General features: G+C 38.1%; 1 protein-coding gene across 15 annotated transcripts in view; it reads right to left on the bottom strand.

Annotated features, from left to right (window-relative positions):
- LOC100644530 (dual 3',5'-cyclic-AMP and -GMP phosphodiesterase 11) overlaps positions 1 to 17114 on the bottom strand; it is a 146746-nt gene that overhangs the window by 62863 nt on the left and 66769 nt on the right. For 6 of the 15 annotated variants that reach the window (XM_020865194.2, XM_048409722.1, XM_048409723.1 and 3 more), the window contains one exon: positions 13388 to 13492. Coding sequence is in view for 8 of the 15 variants with exons in the window: in XM_048409718.1 (XP_048265675.1) it covers positions 13388 to 13492 (105 nt within the window). In the remaining 7 variants the exon portion in view is untranslated. Of the gene's footprint in view, positions 1 to 406; positions 2632 to 13387; positions 13493 to 16704; positions 16947 to 17114 lie in introns of those variants that run through there. The other 9 variants (XM_048409719.1, XM_003398546.4, XM_048409720.1 and 6 more) reach the window with 5 other exon arrangements.

Below are 17114 nucleotides of genomic sequence, written 5' to 3'. Positions count from 1 at the left end.
GATATGTACTGCGTATAAATGCGTATACTGTTCTACTCTGCACATTTTTTTCTGTCAAGTAAAATATTGCATGTCGTTTATGTTGCGTGTGATGCAGCTCGATAATTGAACTACTGAGTCAGGGTCTAAGTAACGTAAAAAAAACACATTTTTGAAATTTCTATTACCAACCATTATTTCTAATTATTCGTACATATAATGGATCTCTCTCTCTCTCTCTCTCTCTCTTTTGTTCATAGACGAATCTTACTACGAGCTGCAAGAAGTTAAACACGAAACAACGGTGTACACGAATAAGAAGGGAAATGGAGGTGAAAGACGGGGGGAGCAAGACGAAGAAGCAAGAGAACGATAGTGAAAAGAAGAAGTAAAAGAAAGAGATGGAGAAGCAAAATCGGCAACTCACATTGATCGAATATCTTAAGCATCGCTTTCTTCAGCTGCATAATCGTGCGCTGAGTGTGGCGGGGCGCCTCGACGAAATGGAACAATCAGGTTCACAAGACAGCGTGGTCGTCATGTAAGAATGAGCGCTGCTCTTCTCGCACGCAACTCGTTTCTTCGACAGAGCAGTCCATCCTCCGGTCACGAAAACCGCGGTGTCCTTCAAGGAGCGACCGTGCGTCTCGCAGGACGCTCGGTCGTCCGGCAGCCCGCTATTCTCCGCCACGACCGCATCCTTGTTCCTCGATGCCTTGCACCGCTTCCTTTTCTTTCCCCTTTACCCCTTTCTTCGTCTTTCTATGCCGCGCGCGCGTTCTTCTCTGGAACCCGTGTGCTCGTTCCCTCTCACGATCAAGCTCTCTTCTACTCTCTACTCGACGTTTCTCGTTCCACGCGAAACAACTCTGCTATACACACGCGTTACACGCGGCTCTCTACAAAAGTTGACTATATCGCGCTCGTGCGTGAGCTTCGAACTTCGGGGAAGCACTCTCGTCCTCGTCACTTCCGGTGCGCTGGAATCCGTACGATGAATGAACTGGCTTGTGTTGTAATCGCTCCCACGTTGCGGACCGACCTCTCGGGGCAAATTTCCTTCGATAACATCCACGTGCCTCGACGGTTCGACACGCACGGAGTCTGGCCGCCGTTTCGTGACGCTGGTAAACAACCAAGCGAATAATTACTTTCTGACGATCGATATACCGATCCGATGTCGAAAACGTCGCTCGTCGGAGACGACGTTCAATCGACTCGTACACGAGCTGGAAGCCGACTGCTGCGCCTCCGATTCGCGACGTCCATCACTTCTGCATCTCGGGGAAGATCGTTAATCGTAAAGAATGTTCAACGATCTATCAAACTGTTCGTTCGAAGACGTGGCACTAATTGTTAACACGGTAGGGAAAACGAAAGAGCAACCGGTTTTCGCGAACAGCGTTCGATGGATTCAACACCCTCGAGATGAGCGTCGTATCTTCGTAGATCGAGCCAACGATATTCGACCGACTACCTCGTTTCCAGAGCTGCGGTCACGCTCGTCTCGCGATTACCACGTGCGCACGAAATGCGATGTAAAATACTTGGAACGATCGAAAGTCCATAAGGAATTAGCGCAGCGCGCTCTGCCCCTCGACGAACAGCTGACTTTCAGACGTATCTCGTCCAACTTCTTTTCACCCCGATCTAAAACGCTTATTCCACGTTCGACACAGAATATAGTCGAGAAACGAGAGATTTACGAGCGCACTCTCCTTCCTGTCCACGTTTCTCTTCTTCTTTCTTCTTTTCTTTCTTTTTTCTTTTTTTGCTACGCCAAACAAGGATACACGAAGCGTACGCCCTGTCTTTGACAACCCAAGTCTTTCAGTCGATTTCAGCTGTTCTCTCTTTGTTCGACGAGCTGCGACTTAACCTTATCGTTTCGGCACGCGCACTGTTCCAACAGAGAAATCGAGCATTCTCCTCGTTGACTTCGTTGGCGATTTCGAAAGCGAGACAATTTCAATCGCGATTCTTAACGGTACTAAAATTCGCAGTTCCGAGTAAACGATTTTTCTTCTATCGAATTCGACGACTTGTCGCGAGTCGAAACGTTACACGGGGCACTTGCCGATCATGAGCGGGCGCACATGGCGTACACGACGACGGTGCACGCGCGCAGCTTGTTTACTTTCTCACTTTTGTGTCACCAGACTTTGATCCCAATTCGAACGTCAGCCGTTTTTTTACGCCTGTCGATTCAATTTTCACCGCCAAACGAAACGCGTTTGGGACAGACGCGGTGAGAATTTCGCAACACGGCGAGGTTGTTTTCGTTGCGCGCTGAATTTGACGTTTGGCCGTGCACGACAACGCGTTCGCGCTCCGACGACGGGCTAGGCTCGTCAAAACCGCGATTCTCTTTTGCTGAACTTCACACTCGGACGAATCGATTCTTTCGAACACTGATCAGCGTGTGCGATGGAAAAATGAATTCCGTACGAGGCAAACCACTCTCGGACTTGCACGAGCGAGAAACAAAAAGCCGGCCGTTACTGACGGAAGACGTTTCTTTTTCTCCTCTTTCGTTGCGTTATGAATAACGCGCGTGACGCGCAAATCGCACGTAATGCCTCCTGCGCGAGTTTAACCGCGACTGCCGAGTCGAAGCGAATCGAGTCAGTCACGGTCTCGAGAGCCGAACAACCTAGAGAGAGGGAGACCGGGATGGATAGAGAGAGAGAAAGAGAGAGGGGAGAGAGGAGCGCGTATAACCGACTGCGATAGGCGGTTAAAAAGAGAGAGAAAATCAGGAGTAAGAGTGGGGGAGAGAAAGAGGCCGCGACAATTGTGCCAGAACGATTGACAGAGACGGTTCCAGAGGGCATCGAGGGGAAGAGGAGAGAAAACACGTTAAGTAAGAAAGAAGAAGGGAAGATGGAAAAATTGGTGGCAAGCGAAAAGAAAGGAGGAAAGATTTTGAAAGTTATAGAAAATTGAGGGATTCGAAGCGAACGTGTATATGATACGAAATCTAGTGTCAGGTCGGTGACGCTATGAAAACGTAGCGCTCTTTTTATCGTCCGTTTCTTTTTAATCAAAATTCTTGAAAGAAAAGCGTATGAGAGAAATATAGGAGCGACGACCAAGAAAAATAAAAACGCGAGTAGTTTGTTCTTCGATCGAATTAACGCGTTTCTACTTATTTATTAGCGTTAGATTTAGTTTCTTCGAGATTGTTGCGAGCAACTGCAAATACAAAACGATGCGAGCTAACATATCGATAGCAATTACGGAACATGTCAATCTGCAATCTGATTATCGCCGATAAACAAGAGTATATAGGATAAACAAAAGACAGGAGATTAACGATATAGAAACCAATAATCCTTTAATGCGCGAGAGTCGATGTTCGAGAAAATGGCAAAAAATCAAAAGCAGCAAAAAACCGATTTGACCTTTATGCGAATATTTAATGTCGCGATTTGAAATTGCGGAAATTTACCGCGTTTTAACGTCGTTGTTTCACTATGTACGTAGGGGAAAGGTGTTTTCGCGCGAGAAATTTATTGATTACGGATAATACGAGCTTTTCAGTTGCAACAACCGGAAGCTAGTCTATCTTTGAAAATCCAGCTGCCGATAAAATAGCAAAGTGCACTGGCGTCACCAAAGCAAAAGAGAACGATGGCTTCGAAGACAGGCGACCAGATAAAAAATTGTTATCTATTCCGTTGGTCGACGTGTTGTGCTTACATCGGCTTTCGTCTGATAACCGCGCGCACGTTCATCTATTTACATAAGTAGTGGCTTAATAACTGGCTGGTACGAAAGGAGAGAAATTGAAGGTGGAGAGAAGGGAGGACTTTATGCAAATTACACTTGCTTCTTGTTTTACCATGAATACGCGAAAAGCCGGTCAATTTTTCGGCCGCTTTTCTTTGACGCTTTTTCGAGAAAATGATTAACTTCGCGAAGACGATCCTGCTTATCTCGTGATACGCGAAAGACGAGATCACCAGTGTGAGAATTTGTATACGTACTTCGTGCCGGTACAATTAAATTTGTTCGCCGCCAGGCGTTTCGTTACGCTGCGGTTGCGTAAACGAAAATAAATTATTACGATGAAAAATGCAATTTATAATCTGGTTACGTATACGTAGGGTGACTTTATGTATTGGAAATACAGACCAGTTTCGCTAACGATATCTAATTAGGCTCGCCGGCGTTTGGAGGCAAATATTAGACAGCAGTTTTAACGAAGCAAGGGCAATAAACTTTATGAAATTAACGACGAACGCGTCAACCGATTCACACGTGGTTTCGTGTATACCTTCTGAAAGAAAGCTTGTAGGTACATGTTTTACAAGTAAATATCTTTTGCGCCAGGTATCTTTCTGCTTTTCCGCCTTCCTCCTCCCACACTCGAATAAACTGCTTTAAACTCTGTTGCTTTACGTTGGCGAGTTATTAATTAAACACTTGCTTACGCCTGACGAAATAAATACGATGGTGTATAAAGGTTGAGCAGAGCATTGAGTTTTCAATGAACTCTGCCTAACAATCTTTCCATCGCGCCACCGTAGGCTGAAATAACGTCACAGCGATTAGTCATCGTTGAATGTTCTCACGTCAAAAAAGTTGCGATACTTTTCTATTTTTCCTATTTCGCCCGTTTAATGTGTTAAACAAGAAGCTAACGAGTTTATAGTTAGACTGATCTATTTGAATTAATGAATGTTAACCGCGGTAAAATTACACGTGAAATCGAATCAAATCTTAGACAGTTTTAAGAATTAATTAATTTCAGACTTCTCGGAGCTATTAGTAATTTCTTACAATTTATAACGGAACGAAGTCTACGAAATACGTGGTGATGCCACGTTATGTGCAGGAAGTATTTGCTTTAGTCTTCCCTTTTACTCGACAAATACGATAGATCGATGTTTTTTGCCCTAGAATAATGACTTTCTAAAAATGACAGTATACTTGCTGATATAGAATTAAACACGAAAGATCCGCGTCCTTTGTACCGACGATATTTTGTTACCTAAATCAAAATTGTTACAGCTCGTGAAATATTTAAAAACAAACTATGAAAACCGGATCTACCATAATTTGTAAAGATTCATCGTAATCACAGCATAATTCCATTTTCGATTAAACTTCTACGTTGTATCTTTTGTTGTTAAAGTGTGGAGCTGTTTAACAAAAATTTGGAAAATATTCAATTTCATAAATCGATGTAGATTCAGAGTATATACACGAGTAGAAACGCATAAATAGAAGCGAAGATTGAATAATACTAAATTCGTATACTGTTCATAAATTCTGTGGTAAATAAATGTTTATTAATAGAATAGCAATGAACGTAAGTAATCGTCGTTGGACGGTGCACTGGGAATTTAACGAAGAATACTTCGCGTGAACCTGCAGAAATCGTTTAATTAACTCAGTTTCGAGTTCTGTTTCGTTACATGGTGGTCGAAAAATTTCTAACTATACGTGACGTAAAATTTGTAAGAGATAAGAGAAGGAAATGGAAGTTCAATGTTCATATTATTGTTATCTTGCGTGCATTATAATCCCATATTTTTACATGCCTTAAATAACGTCTGCTCGATAAAGTAATTATCATTATCAAAATGTTTCGCCCGCTTTGATATTTTGTCACTCGGTATATACGTACGTATATATTATAGAAAGAGAACAAATGTTTTGGGCGTTCATTTTTTGTATCAAGCGAACTTCGCTAGTTGTAAGAGAAAAAAAAAGCTGAAACATATGGTAGCTTGAAGAAGACGAATGATGAGAACGAACGGAAGAAGGAAAAGCGCAGAGGGACTCGTGATATTTTCTACACGCGTGAACCTGTATGCTTTCATTCAAGGAAGAAAGTAGAAAAAGAGAGGAAATAATAAAATACGTGCCGAAAAAGAAGGAGAAAGAGAACAAGAGCGCAAGACAGAGAGAGAGAGAGAGAGAGAGAGAGAAGAGGTGGAAGGGAAGGGGAAGCGAAGAAAGAAAACGACAGCTAAGTTGTTGGTTGTTCCGTCAAGTTTTCACGCGGTAAGCACACGACGCACGCGCGCGAGCGCCAGCATAAGCACAAGCGCAAGCGCGGACGCGAATGCGAGCGTGCGAGTATTACTAAGGGGTCTTCGCGTACCTACACGACTTTCCTCGATTATGCAACTGATGAGCTAGAGCCAGCTATTTCGGACTACCGTGCTGATATCGCTGATTATACATGGGTCATATAGACCCCCTCCACCTTTCTTTCGCTCTTCTTACTTGTCGTCAGAGAAACTTTCTTTTCTCCGCGTTAATATCTCAAATCCTACAACAGGATATCATTAGGCGAGTTTATAAACGTTACGTTGCGTGCAACAGCTGCTAGAACGAAACGAGTCATCAGTTCTTGATCCGATGGAATCAAAAGTGTTGATAGATACTGCGCAGATGATAAATTTCGATAACTGTCGGTCTTGCGAAGCACGTTAACGAGCTAACGCCGTTTTAATGAAAGCCTGTTGAAACATACGATTTTCTGACTGCGCGTGAAAAGACTGGTTAAAATAGAACGGACAACGAAATCAGAAAGTAATTCGAAAATCTGAAGAACGACGAAGGAATTGCAATTACACAATCTATTAGAAGATTCCCGCGGATGTCGCCGCTTTTGACGACTGAACTAATGAAAAACGGCTGGAAGCGCGGGCGTGTCCGGTCGTACTAGCACTGAAATGTCGGCTGCAGATCGGGGATTACCTCATGTTTCAGGAAACGTTGCATTAACCTTTTGTCTCTCTCTTTTCTACTCGACTACACGAAGTACAAGAAAAAAAGTCGTCAAACGTGTCTACGATTCTTCGAAGCAGCTGTCCTATTGAAACGTATTCAACGTATTTTAATTACGTTCAGCTTCCTTTTGCTCCGCAAAAGTCTGGCCCGCGAGAACAAAATTACATGTAACGAAGATTTAATAGGATCATTGCATAATTAATGTGCACAATCTTTTCAGCGAGAAATATCTCGAACGAACGCGTAAACGAGTCACAAAGTTCCTGGAAAACTGTGATTATATATGTATAATATAAGTTGAGATAAGTAAGCTGACGGATTCTTACCGCGAAATCACATTTCAAATTTTATGCCAATAGAAATATAAACGTGGAAGGGATTCCGCGAAAAATCTATGCTGCTGTCTCTATTCTTGGATGCGATCCAAGAATGACTTCGTCATGATCTTTTTAAGAAAATTTAAAAATTCTATTACATGTCTTAAGGAAATATCACCTACATCCTATTTGCAATTCGTATTAGAAATTTGATCTGCATGAGCTGATTATTCTTGCTACGATTATACCGGAGGAGCTCTGCGTTTTAAAGCTGAAACGAAGCTTCTTAACGGAACATTATCAAGCATTGTCCTTTTGCTGGGAAAGATCTTTCATTTGCGAGCTAGTGATTTATAAAAGAAATGCGATGCAAACAGTTGTAAAAGACATAGTTAACATCGAAATTATCGATATGTATAAATTATTTAATGCGAAACGTGTCTCGTAAAAGTTGCAACATCGATATTCGAGGAAGCAAGAATGATATCCATAAAGCGGATATTGTAACATGTTCTGATAAGGACATCGTAGGCTTCGGAGAAACATTGCGATGTCTGACAATGAGAAATGAATGAATGTTCCGGCAAAGTAAAAGCGTTTCGTTTGAAAGATAAATTTCATCGTGGCGCGGAGTCTGACGAATACGCGATTTCAAGATCCATCTGGCGTGCTCGCTATTACTCGACATGACCAAAGAGGAGGAACGAAAGGAAGAAGATTTCTCTTCTGAAGTCGCGCGTGTCACGACCGTTACCTCACGACGACCGGCAGTTGCAACTCTCTAATCGACCGGGTACTCGTTAAGGAATTCTCTTAGCAGCGATCTCGTAATTAACCCGTGCATCGTTTTCTCCTCCTCTTACTGCTAAGCTTGCATTTTCGTGTCACAGTCTTAAGTAACATTCCCATTTTACACTTCTATGGTTCGCAAACAAATTTCTTTCCTGGTAACGCAATACGACCATTCATTTTTCCCCGCATTTTAAAGAAAAGAAAAGGAAAACGATAAATAAACAAATAAATAAAATCGTGGAAATTTTTAATCAAAATTTTAACGCATTCTATTACTGCGATATAAAGCGCTTGGTAGCCTTCGGTAAAGCTGGTTGGGATTGTTAAAAGCTTTTTAAATGGTGAAAAAAGAACGCGAAAGAAAGGAAAGTATCGTATAAACACTATATTGATAAAATTTATTGGATCAAAAAAGGGAAAAGAAATGATAATGATAGTTTTATCAAAAGGTCATAGAAAGTGATCAAGTTAGATAGAAAAATATATCACTTGCGTTAATGATTTTTTTTTTTATTTAAAAGATATAACGGTATATGACGCAAAAATGATTATCATAACTAGCGAAGCCTAGATTAATCTAATCTAATATTAATTTCTTGTACTAAAAATTGTCTGTATGATGAATGTTACAATATATCAAACGAATCAATGAAGAATTAAAGAAAAACTAATTGAGTTTTGTACCACTTTTTATACTACTTTTTGTACCAGTCGAACATAATTTATCATTCTGTATACTAATTGTCGCTAATTGGGGCTCGCTATGCGTAATGATATTACGAGATCTATGTTAATAAAACTTCGATATATTTGAAATTTTCAAAGTTAATTTGTAGTTTGCACAAAATGTGTGCATATCCAATAAGGGACGAAAATCTCTACTGTATCCTAACTTTTTAATTACATTTAATGTATGCTACATAATTCGATATGTTATACGGTGTTCGCGATGCCTAAGAAGTTTGACCATATCTGTGAAAATGCTATATAAATAAATCAGCGTATATATGCATACAGATAAGACAGTGTTTAGAATATTTAATCATTACGATATGATTAAAAATATACCTTTATATATAAATAATTATCATCCTGTGTTCATTTGACATAATTACAGAGATATTAGTTGAATATGTTTATCGATTGGAATTACATATTATAATTAAACGAATAAAATATGTAGCGCCTTTGAAAAGTTACTTTATATCGGAGTGCTTCATATACATATATTTTATTAGTACAAAAATAAATTATAAAAAATAAATAGTTTATGCATTTAGAATATATTAATAAAACTGGTTTTCGCGATATATTGATTGTTATACGAATGTGATATATATATTATAAAAGTCACATTCATATAATAATCAATATATCGCGAAAACTAGTTTCATTAATATATCCTAAATGTGCAAACTATTTATATCTTTTATAATTTGCTTTTGTACTAATTGCACATATAGTATTTAGCCATCGTAACAGATACATTTGAGAATTCATTTAAATGTACGCTACATATAAGGACGCTTGACAAGGGAAAAATGTACTGTTCTATTTTAATTAATATCCTTTTGAACGTGTCTCCTGCATGGACAATTTGCAAAGTAATAGGAACAATTGTAACGATGAAATGATATAGCTGTTTTCCGGGATAGGTATAAACTCTTTAATTCAAAGAATTTCTTGGTCAGAATTTCGTTTCATAATCTCGACGGCTGGCTTTCAACGAGATCCTTCCTTCCTTTGTCGACTTTGATCCTCGCAGCTGTGCTTCTTCGAGCAGAAAACGCTCGAACGGATATGTCAATTAGGACGCCACTAATTCCCGGAGGTTGTGACCTTCCTCTCTCGGCCCACGTACGGGCCAAAGTAATAACATAACTTGTTTGGAACACGAGATATATCGTAAGACAGGATCGGCAGAAAGAGAGAGGGTAAAAGATCGGTCTGAAAGCGTGCCTCGAACCACGCTGCCATTGGCATTGACAAGCGTGTCAATGCCGCGGGAACGCTTGCCTCGATTTTCTGTCGCTGCTAGCTCCAACAAGGTCACGGTAGTTTCTTCGTATCATGATCGAAAGGTCATCTGTCATTTTTCATTCGTTTCGCTCGAACTTTTCGGATTGTCATATGTTATGTTATACTTACATTAATCATGTTATATTTGTACGTATTTGCTCCAAGTATCGCTCCTTTCGTGTTTACCTTCGTTCATTTTGCTCGTGTTACAGCGCGAAATTGTCACATTTTTCGTTTTGCGCATAAGCAAGTTTGTATATAAAATACGATAAAAATGTACGTATGCGTATTCATTCATGTAGTATGTACATTAATTACTGATTCCATGTAGAAGAGTATGTTTAAACACATATGTGTATAAATATTTCTACGCAGAAATAAAATATTTACAATTGCACGCAAAAGTGTTCGTACACTTGGCGACGTCTTTTATGAACATATCGTGTCTGTTATACGACACATTTTGAAATTGCATTGGCATCATAATGACGTCCAACTGGCACAATTATATATATTGATAAAATTTTAAACAACTTTGGAGATGTATACACGAGTTACAAGATATTTCTTTTTTTTATCTTTATTTTATTATAATAATTTTGAGTACTTGTCACATCCGGTAAATTTCTGTAGCAGGTTTGGAAAGTGTACCACGTAGCTTTTTTCTCAGCAGAAAGCAGTCGTGCAGAGAATTTATATCAACGTTCTGTCATTACGGAAGAGGGTCCTTTGGATGTTTTCTATGGAGTATTCTGGGTAGATTAACCGTGTAGAGATCCTTGGTTGTTATTGCGAAAATACGTCAGTCTGGTATTATATATCCTTAGGTGGGTTATTTCTTCGGCTATCGTTGGAATTTCTTCCTAAATTCGTTTTCACGTACGTGTCACGGTGTGTCAACTATTGTTTTAAGCGCTATGGATACGAGATATTTGATACAAATGTATTTGCAAATATATTTTACGCAGACTACAAAATCATTTAAATATGCAGTCATCCGTAATATTAATAAGTCTCAGTATCGAATGAGATCATCCTTAACGCTTACTGCATGCTCAAAGTGACTATTCGTATTCATACTATTCATATGTATACTATTAGTATACATTAGTGCATTAACTTTGCCAGATATCAGTTTGTAACAAACATCCTTGCAATTTCTATGTAGATTTTCAGCTTCGATTCAAATTTGTCCAATATTATCGTGGCACTATAGCGCCTTATTATAGCGTTAATAAAATTTCAAAATGTTTTATATAGCACACACGATATACGCACGTAGGTAAAAGTTTTCTTTTGTGTGTACGAATACTTTTGCAAGTCACTGTATATAATATTCGTCAATAGGATTGATTTCCCAAAAATTGTCGTTTCAATCAGTCCTTGCAATTTCTTCGAATTACTACAGACAACTATGGAATACGATATCGAGAAAAATTCAATGTAATCTTTGAATAAATAATATCTAGATTTCTGAACAGTGAATGTTGATGCAATGTCCGAATCTTCAACGTTCTAAACGTTTCTAGTTCAAACAATCCTGCTTTTATTAGTACGGTGCAATCTGTTCCGAATTGTTTCGTACACGTTCGTTCTTCGATGCAGATCTGAAACGTGGAAACGTTGCAACAAAGCGCAACGTACATACCTATTATTAAACACATGATCGAAAACAGAAGCACCGCAAGTTATGTAATTTAATAAACTTTGTGAAAGTTTAAAGTTTAAAAGCCATAAACAATTGTTTTATTTATTTTTATAACTAGAAATCGTCGCATACCATTAAAATAAATGATTTAGTCTCGATATAATTCTATGGAAGTCTTGCAATTTAGGGTCAGTAAATTAAAAGGAAAGATATATCGTTAAAACGACGATGCATTGTTATTAATTTTATAAATAAAGTTGTACGTGAAATCTTAAATTATTATCTTTTTATTATTTTTTAATTATTATTTTTTAAATAGCATTTTGTACTTTATAGAAATGATTAAAATTGTCGTTATATCTTTCTAGTATTTTCTTAATACATTCGTTCAAAAAATATAGACCAACATTCCTCGTTTCTTTAAAACTAAACTCCTTTTATGCTAGATCTAGTGACATAATTATTCCCTACTGCAAATATTCATATAGTTTCTCATTATAGCGTTGTACCTATTATTATGTATCTTATTTATCGTCTATCGTAACATATATTTTGCTATTTATTCAAATATTTATGCTGCATATTAACTGTGTGGTTTTTAATGCTCGTTTATTTTACGTTCACGCATTGCTTATTGAATTAACATTAACATTAAATCGAAATAAGCGTCGATATAAACCATGTTTCGAAAAAATACCAACGAAATATATAGTTTTTTGAAGAACAATTATACGATATATATTAATCCACATTATATTCGCAACAATTCTGATTAAAACGAAGCTCGTAATTGGCGAACGTGTGCAAATGAAAGCCGTATTGCAAAATTATTATTATTGCAAAATCTATCATTAAGATATACGAAACGTACGATCAGTTGTATGCTCCAATCCCAAAAGACCTCTGAGAGTTTGCGAATTAACTGGCCAGGGTCAATAAGTGGGGGTCAAACGAGCACGGCTCGTATCAAATTAGCCGGTCGCGGAGAAATTAACCCCCGGGCCAATTGCATGCTTCGCGGCCGCAGCCCTGTCAGATACGCGACGAGGACGAACAACCAATCGCTGCAACGTTACATTAATCGCCAACGTTGTCTCTTTTTTTCAATCGTATCTTTAAACTCGTGCAAAAGCTATCCGAACGACACAAGAAACCGTCGTGTTTTACTTTTTAGGAATTTTTATTGCGCAACGGTACAACAAAAGTTACCTTTTTCTCCAGACGATACTGTTTTACATAACTGCGTATTATTTAATATGTTTACAATCTAAATGTACTCTTTATCATGCTTGAACTCTTTACGAACGAGTACATCATTATTCCATGTTATCTTTGTCATTTATGTATTCAATCAACTGCGATATTCAGTTTATTGTCGTTGGATGGTACTTCAGATTGGACGTAAGAAACTACCACCGAAGAGGAATAAACATCAAGAAGACAGATTTATTCTAATAATAGCAATACTCGGTCTAAGTAACCGGTAATATGGAAAATTGCATTTTCCCTGATTAAGTATCGATTAAATAATTCCTTATCGCGCCATATAATATTCCAAACGAGTTCTTTGTCTTAATTTAACAATTTGAACAATTTGAAATGTAATCTGCCTTGTTTCATCGTCATCATCGATTTTTTCCTCGCAACTTTCTTGGCATTTTTATTTACATTTGGCATTTACTGCGACTAAGAGTTAAGACAGATTCTTCTTGTTGCTCTCCTAACAGTAACAACTTGGAACCACCAGCTCGCAATAATTGCACTTTCGCAAGAAACCGAGCAGGTGATGCGAATGTTCTCTTGGCATTTAGTTTTGCCATTAAGCGCGGATGTGAAATGAAAATGCGAGTAGGAAATAATACGCGTATACATATGGACTTACCGGGCTTCCTGCGCGAGCTCCAAAGCACAGGAGGATGCGCGGAGGCGGCGACGGCAGCGGAGGGGTTACCGGCGGAGGCAGCCAGCTTGACTGCGTTCCGCGTACCTAAAACAAAATCAAAACAATGTTCATAACCGTGTGCGGTTAAGCCCTCGATTCGATACATATTTTTTCTCTTTTTTTTTCTTTTTTATTATATGAAAGTGTGTCGCGCGGTTGCTCGAATAGTAAAACACGGCAAAGCGTCATTTTCTCCTTTCTTCACGTTTTCCTTTTTCCGTTCCACTGTATCAAGTAGGAAACGAAACACATACAAACATATACACACATATATACATACGGTGGAACCTTCGAATTAGTAAAGAGAAAAGAAGGGAAGCTTTCGGATGGGAAGAATGTTTTGTTCCGAATCGTAATTATTTCATGTTGATAAATTATTTTACCGTTAAAGGTATTTTACCGCTGAATAATGCAATGCTCTTTTTACTCCGTTCAAAATTTATTTAAAAGTTCTTCAAATATTGTAAACGTTTCAATGTGTCTTTACGGTTGTGTCGCTTGGGACGCATCTCCCGTTTCACTGCGATAGTTCACATACTACATTTTGTTTCCAGCTGATTCCAATAATCGTACAACAAAACATTTTGATCGAACGTTGGAATGTATTGGTAATAGATGTTCAGATAATGAAGATTTCGCTGTACCTGTAAAGTTAATATGTATTAGGTGTCGTTAACTATAGCGATTTGTAAGATTGTCCGACGTTTGTGGTTATGCTACAATGTGCACTAACGGGGCCCAGGTGAAACTACGATTAGGTTTTCTGTTCAGAAAGGTTGAAAGGATTTTGTTGAATCATGCTTCTGGTGATGTTGATATGTACAAAATGATGTTAAATATATGTAATGTGGGTATATGTATACATAATTCCATGACGCGTGAGGTTATGGACGTTACTGGCGGATTTTCAAATGTGGCGGAACCGGACAAAAATTATTGCTGCGGAAGTATACCATCCGTAAAGTGATATTTTGATCGACGTGATGGTGCTTTTATGGTTTGGACATGAAAGGTCGCCGTCGGAAAATAACCGTGAATTTTCCGAACTCACGACGTTAGCGTGCGGAAATTAACCGAGAACAGAGCACAATGAAAACGAACAAACGAAACGTTAATTTTATCCATCTTGAACTATCCCGCACTGGTGAATAAAGAAAATAATTGGCAAGCACGACGTACCTATTATACGTTGTATTGAAATAACAAAATATCGGATAATTTATCGACGTACGAGTATAGATATTTTTTAAATAAATTAGGGTATCGCTCGATTTAGATATATTTCCCCCTTTTTGTGTTATGAAAATTGATATGACAGAGACAAAAGAGTCTACCCCCAGCCTTCAACAAACGTGCATTTATCATTTTTGATAATGAAACATAACACGAGCCAGTGTGTCGGATTACTTCGTCTTACATTCGCTTTAATAAGCTTTATTGACGATTCTTGTAACGACGATAATCTGACGATGTCTGAAATAAGCGGTTCGTCGTTTTTGTTTCTAACGATATAACAAGATCGTTTTACTTCATAAACAAATTTCCCTATCCTCTTGCTTTTATCTTTAAGGGCCTGCGGTGTTGCGTTATAAGCGTTACAAGCGTTAAAATTATATGCTAATGTAATGGAAATTGGACGGCTCGCTTTAAGAATTAATCAATATTACACCACCGATACATCGAAAATAAGTGCAGTGCTCTCTTGTAGTTGTACATAGAGCACTGGAATATCCGAAGAAAAATTATTTGCGATTCTCTATGCCAATAAATTATATTCAATCTTTTAACATTTTCATCTATAACAATCGTTTAACGTAACATAGTTAAATTTATGGATCGAGTTAATTTGGTAAATGATATAATAAAATTCAAGAATAAAATCAGCTCTGTATCCCACTGCTAATATTTCAAAGTAAAAATTATAGAAAGTGTATTTACAAAACTAATGGCAATATGTAAAAAGGATTAGAATTGACTTATTTACGGGATAAGCAACACAAAGAATCGGTGGCTATGATATCGTTAATAGGATTTAAAGCATTGAACTAATTAATACACGCGTAATTTTCACTTCAGACTTTGTACCGCTATTAAGATGTTTGAATGCATGATACACGTAAATTAATTGAGGTAACCGAATGAATTAAAGCTTTGAAATATGTAGGTATATTGTAGGTCAAATGCATAATCGTTTATTTAGTCCGACAAATGGTTCTGTAAATGACATTTATCGTTAATATAAAAGTGATCGTTATTTAGATACAAATAGATATAACTCTTTCGTGTAGCGTGCGAAAATTAACGAATACAGCAGCCATAAATATAACGTATTTCGTCGAGGGTCGATAAGCAGTAACAATGTATAATATAGATAAGAGACATGCTACGATTATGTACAGAGAATCGATACAGACAATTAATTATATTAAAATAAATTATAGCTGATAAAATCATCGTATTGATTTTCTCCTGTGGCGAGTTCAAAATATTATAAAATTAACGATGTACATTTACAATCATGAAATACACTAATGATATAAGATACAGTAATTTACAACGATTTGTATTAAAATTATAATCTTTATCGCGAAGCTCACATACTCAAAGTTTCTCTAAAGAATACATATAATTCATAGTGAAATTGCTAATATGTTTAGGTACTTTTGTCTCCTTAGAAGATTACCACCTATTGTTTATTAAATAATAGATATGAGGTCCGATTCGTTTAATAATTTTATTTACTTATAATTCTCAATGAGAATAGATTGTAAAATACATTCAAATAAAAAAAAATTTAATAATTTTAGAAATACACACGAGCCGCATATTTGCACCATTGATTAACTGTATAAAACAAAAAGCAGCGAAAATTGATGAAATATACTACACGAGATAAGCGATCGATTTATCTTTAAAGTTTAAAAAATTTAAAAATCTGAAATTGACCTTGGCTTGTGAATGGCTCGTAACTAGATACAGACCAATAGAAGCACAAAATCGACTTAAACAAAAATTAAGGGCGGCTTCCTAAAGTCTTCTTTGTCAGCGGATAATTAACAGATATTTCTCCCTTTGTTTTTAAATGCATTTCAAAATCGTAACCTGTCTCACGTTTAAGGAAGATTTCGTGTTCACGCCTGGTTCGCACAAATATCTCACCATAACGAGAAATAACGTGAAAGTTGGGAAACGAGCATCGCAGGAAATTACACACAAAACAGCAAATGAACATCGAACTTGACGAGAAGATGACTTACGAAAACAGTGAACGCTATCGTCGTTTTCAGGACTCGATGCGGAGGTATAGCTGCAGGTGCAAATGCAGAAGAGTTTCCTCCTGGTGTCGCGATTGGTGTCGCGATTCGTCTCGCAATGACCCTGCCGATCGAGTGCCATAGCGATCGGCAACACACCGCGTCGCAGCACGTTTACCAAGTTGAGGCGAGGCGAGGCGAGTGGAGCCGAGTCGAGTGAAAGAAAGAGGGTGGAAGTAGGTAGACTAGCGAGAAAGGAGGTGGAGCTGTCAGGCGAATTCTCTCTACTCATACGAGGATTCAGTATTAGCAAGTAGAAAGGAAGAGCGGACGTGCGTGTTTCGATACGATTTCTCATCGAGTCATCCTCCTACATCCACCAACTTGCTGTCCCTACGCGCGATATCGATACG

Source organism: Bombus terrestris, chromosome 10 (genome assembly GCF_910591885.1).
Source record: "Bombus terrestris chromosome 10, iyBomTerr1.2, whole genome shotgun sequence".
NCBI classification, from domain to species: domain Eukaryota; kingdom Metazoa; phylum Arthropoda; class Insecta; order Hymenoptera; family Apidae; genus Bombus; species Bombus terrestris.
This window is presented reverse-complemented; position numbering and strand designations above follow the sequence as displayed.